Source organism: Cavia porcellus, unplaced genomic scaffold (assembly GCF_034190915.1).
Source record: "Cavia porcellus strain 051 isolate PalLab524CR breed Dunkin Hartley unplaced genomic scaffold, mCavPor4.1 scaffold_5, whole genome shotgun sequence".
NCBI lineage: Eukaryota > Metazoa > Chordata > Mammalia > Rodentia > Caviidae > Cavia > Cavia porcellus.
The window spans coordinates 16,870,446-16,885,210 of record NW_026947488.1 but is presented as its reverse complement, the minus strand read 5'-3'; the positions used below and the strand labels follow the sequence as shown (position 1 = coordinate 16,885,210).

The 14,765-nt window shown below is 43.2% G+C and overlaps 3 protein-coding genes across 3 annotated transcripts in view; 1 reads left to right on the top strand and 2 right to left on the bottom strand.

Moving 5' to 3' along the window:
- Svp (seminal vesicle polypeptide) overlaps nt 1-14,765 on the top strand; it is a 151,909-nt gene that overhangs the window by 4,539 nt on the left and 132,605 nt on the right.
- Wfdc5 (WAP four-disulfide core domain 5) lies at nt 3,748-8,207 on the bottom strand. Its single transcript, XM_013150354.2, has 4 exons — nt 8,071-8,207; nt 4,980-5,117; nt 4,736-4,876; nt 3,748-4,375 (listed from the first exon to the last, which is right to left on the bottom strand). The coding sequence occupies exons 1-4, from the start codon at nt 8,153-8,155 to the stop codon at nt 4,371-4,373; spliced, it is 369 nt and encodes a 122-aa protein (XP_013005808.1). The 5' UTR covers nt 8,156-8,207; the 3' UTR covers nt 3,748-4,370.
- Nucleotides 14,445-14,765, bottom strand: part of LOC134475874 (WAP four-disulfide core domain protein 15A-like) — a 28,679-nt gene continuing 28,358 nt past the window's right edge. Inside the window, exon 4 of the mRNA XM_063247924.1 lies at nt 14,445-14,570. The gene's annotated coding sequence lies outside the window, so the exon portion shown is untranslated. The remainder of the gene's footprint in view (nt 14,571-14,765) is intronic.

The window sequence follows — 14,765 nt, the reverse complement described above, 5'->3', positions numbered from 1 at the left end:
AACTTCCATTTCCTGGTCTTGAATTCTGAAGGGTTCACTGTCCTCAAAACTTGAGGGTTCTCCCTGGAGCTGAAGAGGTGCTTACTGAACATAAAAAAGACAAATCTATTTCTCAAGGGCAGAAGAGAATGCAACCAGGATCTGGTTTCATCCTCAGATCATGTGGTTAAATTTGTCTGCCACAGGAGTAAGGAAACAGGCATTAGGGGTCACTGGGGCTAAAAGGGCTAAATGGAGAAACTGTTTCTCAAATTCTCCTTTAATATCTGTTTAAAATGACTGTTAAATCCATGGGGTTTTACCTGTAGAGTGGGCTTAATGTGGTGGAAAATGTAGAAAGTTTTAGAATAAAGTGAGTGCGGTGGGCAACTTCTAAAAAGTCCCCCCACTAAAGTCTGCTTCCCAGTATTTATGCCTTTGTGTCATTTTCCTCCTGTGATCTGTTTGTGAGGCTCTGATTTGACTCTAGTGAAGAGAATAGGCAAAAATAGGTCACTTCCGAGATCAGGTTCCCTATAAGGCTGTCACTTCACGGATTTTGATGATGCAAATTTCCATACTAGAAGGACAAGGAAATAAAGGTGACTTCCAGTCAACTGCCAACTAGGGACTGTGGTATTTCATCTACCAGCTCTCAAGGAGCTAAAATTCTGCCAATGACTATGTGAACTCGAAGCAGCACCTTCTCTAGTTGAGGCTCAGATGAGACCCCTACCCTTGCTGACACCTTGACTATAGCTCCATGATGCAGAGACTCTGAAGCCAAAGTGCCCAGGGTCCTAACCCATGGAAACGATTAGATAATAAATGTGTGTTGGCTGTGTGTGGTGGTGTATGCCTGTCATGCCAGCCCTCAGGAGACTGAGATGGGAGAATCACAACTTCCAGAGCAGTCCAGAAAGTCAATGAGACCCTGACTCAAAGAACAAAACACAAAAATAAAAACAAAAACATTCAAAACAAAACCAAAAAACTAGAGTTCAGTGGTAGAACACTTGCCTATCATATGTGAGGTTCTAGGTTCAATCCCTAGTGTCACAGAAAATTTTAAAAAGCAAACATGGCTTGTTTTAAGCCTCCACATTTGTGTAATTTGTTACATAGGAAGAGATAACAAATACATAGGATTTAAATCCTGTATTTGCCACTAAATTCCTGTATGACTTTGGGCCAAGTGTCTGTCTCTCATCATGCATCTCCCTCGTCTGTAAAACAAAATAAGCATTCTCTTTCAGGAGTGAGGGAAGGATTAGCCCATGCTGTTCCCTCCCCATAAACAACTCTTCCTTCTCTTTCTTTACTCAGAGTATCAGGTAGAAATTTAATTTAGCTGTAGAAATATAAATGGATTCTTTTTCCCTGTAGGCTAAGGCGGATAGCACCTCCTCTAGGAAGCCTTATCTGGTTTCTGTTGCTTCTGACCTCCCATAGCCTCCTAGTTTCCTCCCTGCCTGCTGAAAATCACACAGATTGGGCTTCAGCTCATCAGGAAGAGCATGAACTCTGTGAAGGCACAGCCTGGAGGCCATGTGAAGTACTCAGCAAACAAGTATTGCATAGATGAGAGAGGAAACCAGGTTGGAGTTTGCAAAAGGAATCAGTGACGAACTCCCCAGGAGGATTTCCAGGATAGTGATGGAGACAGACAATGCATTTGGAGAAGAATGAGTTGGAATTTGGTGGCTAAAGACACAGCTGGTATGGTACAGACCCTATGGAACAGGTAGGGAGCTTGACAGAGCTGAGCAAGTGGGCCCTGTAGAAGCTACAACCTGTAGCATGCCACATCCTGCCACCTAGCTAGGGACCCAGCAGAATTTAGGGCCCCCACACAGCCATGGGACTCTTAGAAGCTAAGGTTTAACTTGTTTGCCTGGAAATTTCCTGCTGAGATGTCTGAGTTTTACTTCTCTTGCCCTGCAGGAAAGAAGTCCAGGGCAATAAACTGTGCACCCACAGGCTTGGGTTCCAGCTGTCTAGCATTGAGCCTGCTTGGGGCTTTATGAACCCTATTTTTGAACTGTGGACATTGAGTTGTTAAAGCTGGAAAAAGATCTCCAAAGATTTAGTGTAATTAGTGTAGTTAATAAGAACATAAAGTTTGGAGTCAGACTGTTTGAGATTGAATCCTAGTTTTATTACTTATAAATTGTATGACTTTTATTACTTTTAAGTTGTATGACACGTTAATCTCTTCTTGCTTCAGTTTCCCTGCTGTGTGAAATGGGAAAAAATAATAAAGTTCACGTAGTAAGGTTCTGAGGATTTAATGAAGTTATATATGTAAATGATTACAGGGTTCCCTGGTGTAGGATACCTATTCTATAATTGTAGCTCTTTGGTTTTATTAGTATTTGTGCAGCAAGAGTATTGTATAATTTAACCCTGGCTCATCAGTTCTCAGCAGGGGGTCCTGGGCCAACATTTGTTTCAGTACCACTGTTGCTTCATTGTGAATTTGAGTGACAATGCCAGCCTTTCCTGGGGCTGCAGGGTGTTTGGTAGTGGGAGGTGTAAGGTGGTGGTTACTGTGGACTAATAATCAACGTCTGCGTTAGTCAGGCACTTACTGTGATAAATCTGTGACCACAGTTCCAGATCTCTGAGGCTTCTTACCACAAATATTTGTCTCTTGCAAATCTGAGGCTTGGCTGGGACCGTCTTATGTCAGGGCCACCCCGTGTGTTTTTCAGGCTGTGGCCAGCAGCTTCTGAGCAAGCCTCCTTGAGCAGAAGCTGGAGACTCTGAGCAGGCTGCTGACTGGTCCTGAAACTGGCATCCTGTCATTGCCCAGTTGCTCGAACAAGTTCTTAGCCAAGTCCCGTATCACTCGGCGTAGGGATACACACTCACCCTTAGGAGGCATGGAAGGGAAGGGGTAATTGTGGGTAAAGAATAAAATTCTCTATATTATCTGTGAACTCCTGAGGTTATGGGCGGGGAAACGGAGGCCCAGGCGGAGTTAGAGAAATAACCACATTCACAGGTAGTGAGTGACTGTCAGAGAGCCCTCTCTTCCTCCAGGCCTCACCTTGCATCCATTTAATTAGTGTTTGCTGCTCTGAGTCAACCCTTCAGGCATTTGAATCCCCTGAGAAGGATGTTGGCACCTGGGGAAGAAATGGAGTTCTTTCCATCTCCAGTAGTGCACACAGAAGCCTGGAGTGATGAAGGGCTCGTGTGGGATCACAACACAAGTCCAGAGAAGATGAAAAGAAGGCCTGGACTTCTGACTGCACCTCCACAGTTGACCATACCACACTTGAGTTTATAGCAGAACAAAGGAAGGGTAGGGAATGTGCTTGCTTCTTTCCTTTCCCAAAGCAAGTGCTGATGGAAAGGGAAAGTGGGAAATGCAGATGTCTGGGTCCAGGGCTGTCTTTTGGGATGGCTGTCCTTCCTTCATGGATCTTTGTCCCTAAAAGAAACACTCTTTAGCCCTAACTGAGGCAAGTGAGCCCAATAGTAGAGACAGACTCACCATTTACATGGCATCCCAGCTGCTCCAACGTGTCCTACACTGTGGTTGCAATCCAGAATGATCCTGGTGAGTGTTTGGTGGTAGCATTATACAACATTGACTCTTGGAGTGAGACAGTTATTCCCTTTTTGACCCTGATTACATCAGGGAGAAATCCCAGTTTAGAGCTCTGCATCTTTGATATCTCTTTAACCCTTGCTAATCTCCTTTTATTAAAAATAAAACAACAACCCAAAAAGAGCAAACTTCAGGCTCAGTGTTGGCATGAGGTTTCATCCAGTTAGAGTTTAATAGTATTTAATTGGATACAATTTAATTTGTTGGAAATGAGCTGTTTTCATTGAATTTCTTTTTACAATTACGCTCTATGTGTGGCTAGTGATCTTGACTATCGTCTTCCACTGAAATGCAGTTATATACAAAAGTGAATCATTTAAAATGAAGCATTAAATAAGCAGTACAGACAGCGTGCATCATGTGATGTTTTGCAGGTAAGAGGAAGATCCTGAAAGTTTATGTGTGAGAATGGCCTGATGTTTAGAGATTCTGCTAGGACTTGCATTCTGGGTGCTGGACCCAACAAACAGGGGTCCCTGAGTTGTGCATTTAGGCGGAAGAATCAGAATGTAGAATGTGTGGAGAGATCTGAAAATGAATACATGGCAGGGTAGGAAGCTCAGCACCACAGTGGTCTGGGGTCCCAGGGTGATGAAGTTCAGGTAAGGCTGTGGACCTGGACCCCCAGCAGGAGGAGCCAGAGCAAATGTGTTGCTGGGAGGTCACTGCGGGTCAGTGTCTATCTGGTAGAACCTTGGCAGAAATAATGCTCTTTGGGTGCTCAGGTCCTTGGCTCTTCCCACTGGGCTGCAGTCATGATCTTAAACCAAAATTAGCCTGAGAAGAGAGAAAACAAGAAGGTTAACCCTCTTTCAAAAAGGAGTCTGAGTTCCAGAGTTGATCTTCCCTTCCAGACCTCACCAACCAGCACTGATCGCTACCAAGGAAGGACACTCCAGCCTCCTTCCAAAGCGAAACTGAAGCCCAGGGCAGTTAGGGATGTGGCCCAGGTGATGCAACACACTCCACATTCTACTAAGAGGACTAAGAATCCCTAGTTCTTCCCTCCCACTCTATCCATTTCCACAGTTTCGGGAGGCCCAGGATTTTGGGGAGATGCCCTGCCAGGTGGCTAAGCTGGAAGGTAATCTCTGAGCTGGGGCTCCGGAGGGACCTCTGGCCCCCTAGGAGTTGTACCTTTGACAGGATTCCGGCAGTCCCGGCCACAGGCACCTAGGCAACACCGCTTCCTGAATGGGCAGTCAGAGTCACGATTACACAGGTGATGCACAGGGCTGAGGCAGTGCATTTGGTCCTTAGGGCAGTTGCCTGGCTTTACTGCAACGCAAAAGCCTGGCTGAGTTCTGTCTCTTTCTGTCAGCCCTGAGGCTTGGAGCTTGGGGCTTGGAAGTTGTTGGCAAGGTGGAAGGGGGCCACTTACCTGAGACCTTGCGGACACACTGGCGGAAACAAGCTTGGGAACAGCACTTCTTGCCTGAGGGACATTGGCTGTCGCCAGTGCACTGGTCAGGAACTGGGAGGCAGGGCTTATCATCTGGCGGACAGCCCCCAGCTTTCTCTGTAAGAGAATTCCCACATGTTGTAGCTGGAAGCAGCCCTGTGTTGACCTGTGAAGCCCCCGCACCCCTTCCAGGACTGGTTTGAGATTCAGATGGCATAAGGGATAGGAAACAAAATGAACTTCAGAATCTGCTGTGGCTGGCTGTGGTGGCACACACCTATAATCCCACACCTGGGGAGGTTGAGGCAAAGGTCAGTGATAGCCTGGGCTACATAGTGAATTCAAGGCCAGCCTGAACTATGTAGTGAAACCTTGTTTAAAAGAAAAACCTCCACTGTAGCCAATAAGATTGTACCTGGTCTGGTCCTTCCCATCTCTCTGGCCTCATCCTCTGTCACTCTTGCTCCACCACTTAGTGGTTCCTTCTCTGCCCCACATCAGTCCTCTTTGCAGAGCTCTTGGGAGCAAGGCACCCTCTTGCCTGATGCCCACACTCTCTTCACCTGGTTAACTGAAACCTCACATCTTCAGAAGAACCTACTTTCTGATCCTACGTTAACTAGATCGGCCCCACTCCATCACTGAGAACTCCCAAAGCATCTTTCCTTCAAGAGATTTTGACTGCAGTTGTCTGTACCTCTCTTGGCTAGAGGCTATGAGACTTGTTATCCCTGTCTGCTCCACTCACAGTGGAACACTTGGTTCACAGTGATGGAGAGAGGGTGCTCAGTGATTATTTGCAATGACAAGTTTTGAAAGGAGACCCTGTGTTAGACATTGTCAGCTGTTGCCAGTGTGATGCATTGTCCCACAGGCGTGATCAACCGTGTCTGTGCAGTGGTATTCCTCACTGTTGCAAGTGACAAGTTTCAGAGATAGGGATTCACTCTGTGAGGTATTCCTCCAAATAGCCATAGAAGTTTAGCTAAGTGCTCTTCTTGTTGAGATTTTGGAAAGAAGAAAAAAGGGCTTATAGGGGCAGTGACTGACCCAGACTCATATGGGTCTGGGCTAGGCTTTCTCTGACCTCTATGTCCTGCTCTGACTGCTTCTGAGCTACAGGGATGGGACCAGTCCTAGTCCTGGTTCTTCAATTCAATCCAGCATCAGAAAAAAGATTCAGGAACCCCCTTTAGCAGTCAACCAAGGATTTTGATGATATCCTTGTGTCACCTTCCCTCCTCTGCCTCTGCCTGGGCATTGACTGTGTGCAAAACAGATAACCCTTTGCTTACAGGCTGAGTCTCAAACTCAGCTTCTGTCCTTAGGCTGGGCCAGTTTAAATTAAATTGCTGCCCCCTGCTGGAGAGAGTGTGGTTTAGCCTGACAGGGAGCCCCTGCTCTGAGGAGCTTCTCTTGGTGGGGGATACGGGGAATTTGGGAAGGTAGAGGGGGATGTAAAGGGCCCACAGACAGTGTCATAGGTCCAGGGTTTAACCCTGAGCTCACAAGCCCAGGCCAAGTGGGAAGAACTGCTTTCCTAATCTTTCCTCCACCTCTAGGTTCCCTTTCACAGGCAGACATTCTGTGACTGATGCAGTCACTTACATGGATGGTTGCCCAGACACAGATGCCATGGGAATGGACCCAGATGTGGTTAAATAGGTGTACTGTATACAGATACTTTTAAATGGGGAAGGAATCAGTGACAAATGGGATATAGTGAACTGGGGGAGAAAGTGTGTCCTACCTGGCCACATGGTCAGGCCCTGAGCGGCCTAGGATCTGCTGGCCTTGACTCTTGTTCTGAGCAGCTGGATAAGGCATCAGGGCACACATCTCTTTACCTCCAGCTCACTCCTCTGAATTGTCCACTTCTTCTGAATTTTCTGGATACCCGGCACTTATTCATCAAGGCACAGTTTATTCCCGAGGCTCCGTTTTACAGGGAGTAAGTTGGTAAAGGAAGTGTTTCTAAAATCCCCATGCTCAGATGCCATCTTTGATATGAAAAGTCAGTCTTTGGCCTTGGGCATGTGATTTCCCACTATCCTTCGACTTCTTCATCTCAAAACATGTGGGTAGAAACCATGCCAACTCACCACGCTGTGGTGAGGAGTTGTGTGATGACTGCACAAATCTCAGCCAACCCAGGATCTGATCTTGGAACCTACCAGCATCCTTCCTTCCTCAGGCTGAGAGCTTTGAGTGTCTTCTTCCCTAAACCAGCTAACTCCCCAGGCAGGTACCTGTGCCTCTGTGGAGGGCATAACTTAGGTTAAAGGGGCAGAGAGGATGCAGAAACTGCCCCTGAGGTCCTGTAGAAGAGAGGAACCCTCCTCCTGCAGTGTTTTCCCCATGTGGGCCAAGGCTACACAGGTGAACGTAGGCCAGAGTGTCATCCTGTAGTACCTCACTTGATCAGAAAGCACCTGTCTGGCTACTCTAGCACCCTTGCTTCCCTCATGTGCCAACGGGGCAGCCTCAGTTTTACCAGTCAGGGTCAGGAGGAAGGAAACAGAGAAGAGAAGCAGAGAGGGAATCTTTCCAGCTGATCGTAGATCTCAGGAGCCACACTTCCTACTGAACTCCCAAATCCCTTCGCAGATGAGACTAGGATCATAGGAGGCCAGCAGAGCACAACTCCATGAGTATGACCACAGAATGGTAGGTATGGGCAGGTTCCCTCCTGCCCATACTCAGGCAGAGGCACACATGGGCATATCAGACAGATACGTAACCTCAGATCCATATGGATGCAGCCATTCCTTGATTCATACAATCAGGTACAGGGAGAGATAGGCATGCACAACCTTACACACAGTTAGATGCGCAGAGAAGCACAGATAAGCTCTAAGAAACGGGCAGAAAGACATTTACACAGAGACACATACATGTGGACAAGTACAGAGCTACCCAAAAAAATATGGTCTCCCAGAAGCAGAGTACACACACACACACACACACACACACACACACACACACCCCTGTTCTCACACGAATTCTTTACTTTCCCCAGAGAGGTACAAATCACACCGTCCCTGGAGCACAGGGATTTGACTGTACTCACCTCCTTTTCTCCTGCCAGCGACAGCAGGCAGCTGGTGCCCCAGAGCCAGGAGGGCCACCAGGAGGAGGAAGCACTGGATCCTCATGTTTCTGCTGTCAACACCTAATAAAATCCTCAAATTAACACCTGCAGCCCTGGGGAGGCCACAGGATCTGAGTCAGAGGAGGAAGAAGGGTGGATCGTGTGGCATGTGTCCGCCTCCTTCTGGCTCCACCTCAGGGCAAGATGCTTGTGCAAGAACTGAAGACAAGGTGGCCCAAGTCCTGCATGTTGGAGGACTTGGATCCAGTTCTTCCTGTGTCTCAGCTGGTATGTGATGTTGGGCAAGTCTTGTCCCTTCTTGAGCTTCAGTTTTTCTCACCTATATGATGAAAATAAAACAAAAATCACAATGAAAGCATCACTGAGAGAAGTTTTAACAATGGACTTGGGAGGCCAGTAGGGTAGCTGGGCTTAAGAACATCTCAAGGTATTGCTGGAAAATAAGCTTTGACTGCAGGCGTTTGGAATGATCAAATTATATTGTGCCCAGAGACTCATGATGCATAGCATGAGATTGTCAGAGTCTTGTTTTGTGGACATTTTTACCAGCTCTACACGTTATTATCTTTGGTCAGTTAGTCTTCTGTAATAAAGCATCACTGCCCATTCAAGCCACCACGCTGTGTCTCTTCTTCAGAACACTGAATCTGAGTTCTCTGAACCTGTGACTCTTGAGTTGTAATTCGTAAGACCCCAAATAAATTCTTCTTACTTTTACAGCTTCTGAGTTTAAATCGATTGACAGTATAGATCAGTGATGGTGAGGCTTTTAGAGACAAGTACCCAAACTGCAGCCCAAAACCCGCTTATTTATCACAAAGTGCCAACACTGCAGTTACACGTGAATACTGCGGTTTTAGTTTAGAAAAAAGCAACTCATATGTTAACATCTTTTGTCTAAAAAGAAAAACAAATGATACGTGTGTCATAGGTTCGCCATCACTGGTATAGAGGGTAAAGAGGGAGGCAGATGTTTGCTTTGCTAGCTCTCTGATGCTTTCAAGCTCCACCCACTGTCTTATGTAGGGGACGAACGTCAGCTTTGAAAGGCAGAGGGCTTTACAGAGTCCTGGATGCTTAGGAAGAGAAATAGGGCTGGGTTAGGGTCAGAATTTCCTGCCAGAGAAGCAAGACCACACTGGCAGATGAGTAAGGCCAGTTCTGGCCTCTGAATGAGAGAGAAAAAAGCCTAACCTTTGATGAGATCACCTCCAATGGCCTTTGGTAGAACTGTCTTCTGTCAGGGCTGGCTTGGTGGTCAGGGATGGGCTTTGAGTTTGGCTAAATGTCCTAGCCATGGCAGATACAGTGCCAGTGGGGCTCTTCCTTGGCCACAGGGAGCCTGAACAAAAAATACTGTCACTCAGGATTTCGCATCTGTGGCCTGGATTCCTGCATTTGGTGGAAAAGAAGTGGCAGAGACTTAAATCCTGGGCGGCCCCAAATGGAAACTCTATTGAACTAAGTACTCTGTCAGTACTGGGGGAGATCGTGCCTTTCCTGCCACCCGCCCATTTTCAAGGTGAGGAGACTGTGAGGCAGAGATGGGAGAGGACTGCCCCGGGACACACACCTCTTCTGAGACTAAGCTGAAGCTTCTGCTGTTGCCACCCTGGTGCCTGGTATTAAAGAACAATACTTTTTCTGACTCTAAGAGGGAAGTGGCATTCTAGGCTCATGATACTCACTCATTTAGTGAGACAGACAGGAAGTTCTCCTTTGCATTTAACTTAATCCCTCATGCTATTATTTAAGCTCTCAGGAAGAGAGGCTCTGTTTTCCGTGATTGCATGGAATTTGGGCACCTCCTTAGCAGCTTTGTTAAGGAAGGAAACCAATGGGTTATTTTTTTCCCGATTATACACGATCAGTTCTCTTTTTTACAAAAAATGTATGTTTGTAGTTCATAATGTTTACATTCCTTGTGGGAAATTGGTACATAATACATCTTAATTTTTTTCATCTTCTGTCCCTTCCTTCCATCTTCTAGCCAACCATCTCTTTATCCACTTCCTTTTTAAAAAAAAATTACTGCATGTTTGTAATACACCTTGTTCATATTCCCTATATAAATATTTGAGTTAGTGGGTTATGTATTTCCTCTTGTAAATTGCCTGTTTTTGCATTTTGCCCATTTTTATTACTGATTTGTAAGAGCTATTTATATATTAAGGACACTATTAATATATGAGAAGCAGTATGATAAAGTGATCAATGGATATAACTGAGGTCAGATAGACATGGTTTTTAATCTTAACGACAACAAATTCTGGTTGTAGGACTAATTTTTTTAAACTTCAGCTTATTCTGTAAAATGGAAATAGAGATAATAACATTCTTATAGAATGTTTCCAAGGAAAGAGATTAGTTTGATATTATTTTGATCTTGTATTGAAAATACTAAGTAAAATAAAATAAAAATTCTTTCCTTTTTTTGTTTTGTTTTAAAATTTTAATATTGAGTGTAGTTAAGTCACTTTTAATGTATAGTTTCTTTTTATGCTAAAAAGGCTTTTTGAACCTGATGTCAGAAAAATATTCTCTAAATTTTTTTAAAAATGTTTCATTTCTTAATATATTTTTGAAAATACATTAATTCATCTGAAATTTATTATGACACAATGTATAAGATAGAAAATCTTTTTGTCTAAATTATGAAACAATTGCCCCTTAATACATAGTGAATAATTCAAACTTTTTCTATGAACTGGAAATCAGAATTCTATTATTAAAAACTCATACGTATTAGGAGCTGTCTTGGGGTTTTCTGTTTCTTTTCATTATTTACTCTTGTGCTCATATTGCTGTTCTAATTAGTATAGCTTTATAAAATGATTGATAGTATTCATTACTGATCCCTAAGCTGTGCTTCATTTTCTGTGTTGTAACTATTTCATTCTTTCATGTCATAAGTATTTCCCTCTTACAAATGACCCTGATGGTCATTATGTTACATTCCAGAAATAAATCCAGTGATTTTTTTATCATAAAAATTATTTCATTAAAAATTTGAGAAGTGCCAGGTGTGGTGGCTCACTCCTGTAATCCCAGCACTCAGGAGGCTGAGGTGGGAGGATCCTTGCAAGTTCGAGACCAGCCTGGGCTACAAAGTAAGCTCAAGGCCAGCCTGAACTGCATAGTGAGACCCCATCTCAAAAAAGACAAAAACAAAACAAAACAAAAAAAAATTTTTGAGAAGTGTACAAAAGACCAGTGACTAATTTTAGAAACCCAATAACTTCATCCAGATTCAATGATTTTACAAGGTTTCTTTCATGTTGTAAAGATAGATAAATATGTTTTAATTTGTTTTTGGCTGGAGTATTTTAAAATAAACCTGGATACATCTTATATCTTACCCTTAAAAACTTCAGTATGGCTCTTTAAGGAATAAAGACTTATTTTCTGATCTAACACCATGGCCATACATAAAAACAGTAATTTCTTCACACCACCTAATTTTTTAATATGTTTCTTATTGTTGTTAAAATGACTTTGTAACCCCTTTCTGTCCTTCCTTTTTTTTCTCTCCCTCTTTCTCTCTGTACTATTTTTTTTTTGTCTTTTTTTGAGACAGGGTTTCACTATGCAGTTCAGGCTGGCCTTGAACTCACTTTGTAACCTGGGCTGGTCTAGAATTCTCAGATACAATTGATTAGCTTAGAGTTAGCAAGGGGTTGTGTGTGATATCTATTTATTTGTATAATTATTCTATGATGAATATAGTGAGTCTGGTATACTCAAGTATATTTTGTGTACTTGAAGCAGAATCTACACAAATTGTGCACACTGCATTGATTGTCATATCTAAACTATCTTTTAATCTAGAACAATCCCTCCTGCTCCTTTCTGTCCCTCCCTATGACTCTCTCCCTCTATACTTTTTTTTGTTCTTTTTTTAGAGACAGGTTTTACTATGCAGTTCAGGCAGACCTTGAACTCATTTTGTAGTCTAGGCTGGTCTTGAATTCTCAGCGATCCTCCTGCCTCAGCCTTCGGAGTAGTGGGATTCAGGTATGTGCCACTACACCTAACTGTCCTTCTGTACTATTTATTTAGTTGTTGAACAAAACAGATGGACATTCTTCAGAATGTCCCATATTGCTTCCTCATGATACCTTTCAGCTTCTCTTTCATAGTTTTGGAGACTTGCAAGCTCAACTCTCTTGTCAGGAACCCCCATGGGTAATACATGCTGTGTGGTTCCTATGACATAACTTCTGGAGGAACAGGTGTCTCGCCGACTCATTTTTAGTGTTGTAAAGACAGGTGAATGTTTTTTTTTTTTCTTTTTTTTTGGTGCCGGGGGTAGAACTCATGACCTCGCGCTTACCAGGCAGGTGCTTAAGCCACTGAGCTACTGAGCTAAATCCCCAGCCCCTGGTGAATGTGTTTTAACTAGTGTTCCCCTCTCCCTGTCACATCTAGGGGATCAGCACCATGCTCTGCTATCCAAGCAGCCCGTCGGGATCATAAATAAAAATTAGAGGGGCAAAATTTAACAAAAGGAAAACACTTTGTTTGTAAAGAGGAAAAGGAGAGGAGACATGATAGCTAGTCCCCTGATGAGGAAGAATGAGGGTAGGGGTCTCCAGACAGCTGGAGGACCCATGGGCCTTTGTTTTGGGCTGTTTTTATGGTAGAGAGCAGAAACCCATGCCCCCAACATACCATACCATACCTGGAACATACGGTGACTGGATTGGTTTCCGGGCAGCTCTGTCTAACATCCTTTCTTCTGGCGGTCTGTATGCAGCTTTTCTATCTTGTCTGTTTATGTGTCCTTGACCTACCTTTCAAGGCCTTATCTTTGGGGTGGGTGACTAGTTGGCAAGGGAGTGCCTTATTTCCTTTTGGGCAGACACCTGGAGGGGATAGCTGGGTCAAATGAAATTTCTACTTTTAGTTTTTTGAGGAAACTCCACACTGATTTCTGTAGTGCTTGTACTAATTTACATACTTAAGAACACAATGTTAAGTGAAATAAATCAGATACACAAGCTGAAATATGGCTTGGTTTCTTTTATATTAGAAACACTATATCAGGCTATAATAAATTAGGAAGAGAGACTTTATTTTTATTTTATGAAAAATATATATATTCAAGTAAAGAACAAAAACAGAAGACAGTTTAAAAAGGAAATAGGGAAAAGTTCAGTACTTTCCCCAAATACACAGTCTGTTGTTTGAAAAAATATTTCAAAATATGTGCTAATTTGTTACATTTATACTGAAAGTTTATCTTAGTTTGTTACAAAGAAAGCCTGAATTATCTGTTTCTTTTTTGTAAACATTCTTTTGGTTTACGTCTTGTGCTGAGTAACTACTTTGGAGATATGGTATGCAATGTGTTATTCTATTATTTGGTTATAAAGTTTTTTTTCATAAAATAGAAAGAAAATCCTCTCCCTAATTTATTATAGCCCACATTGTAGGACATAAAGTACCCTGAGCCTATGTTATGTCCCTGATCCATTTCCAGTGCAAAGTTTCAAATCCAGCTGTAGATCCACAAGTGGAAAGACCACTGGCACCAGTACTGGAGAAACTAGCAAAAATGACTTATTCCTTCCTAGGAGGAGAACATGTTTGCTTTCCATAAGATCCAAACACAAAAATTTTACTCTGCAGTGTCTCTTAAATCTGACCTATGGAGAATTTAGGTGTCAGGAGATATTGTAAAAGAGAAATATATCACAAAATTGTAAGTGCAAAGATGAATAAAATCTAATGTGAAACAGTAACTCCATATATTTTATATATCCTAAAGGATCAGCCAAGAGGGCTTGTGACATTGTGAGGGGTGGGAAGGAGAAAGAGAGAGACAGGGAGACAGACAGACAGATAGACTGAGAGCCTTAGAAGTTTTATAGATTCTCATGTAATTTTAAGTAACAGTGTGACATGGTTTGAATATTGTATGAGTCTATACCCCAAGGGTTCAGTGTGTTAATATTGAGAGATGATACAATTTTAGGGCTTGTGGAAGGGAATTAGGTTTTGGGAGGCAACACCTTTAGAAGTGATGAATGCAGGTATTGTGAGACTGAGTTAATTCCCCTGAAAAGAGGTTATCTTAAAGGAGCCTGTGCTTCTCTTGAATCTTTATTCTGTATACACAGCTCTCCACACTCACATGTGTTCTCACCACCATGCCATTTGCCACAAGCTGAGCAGACATTTGGGCATGCACCTGAACCTCTAGAGCTGTGAGCTAATATATACCTTGTTTCTTTAGAAAGCATTCAACCTCAAGTAGTTTGTTATAGCAACAGAAAATGCTAATACACAGGGATTTGTTTCTTTGTTTTCATATTAATATGTATTTAACTCTCAAATGCATTTAATTCTTGATAACAGGAAGGGCCTGGGAGAAGGAGGGAAGAATTGGGGTCCAGGTTTCCAAGTCTGAGCCTAGAGCATCAATGTCTTCACAGGCCAGGTTAAGAAGCTTCTACCTAAGTAGAGAAAAATCAGAGATATGAGAATGTATGGACTGTACTGGGGACATGGTTTTCTGTCCCTAGGCCTCCCAAGAGCACTGAGATGTACTGCCAAGGTGTCAGAGACTGAAAGTCAGCATTGTAGGCAGGCTGACCTAAGAAATTAGGATTTTATAATCCCTTTCCTCTGTAGTGTAATAGTCCCTTTCC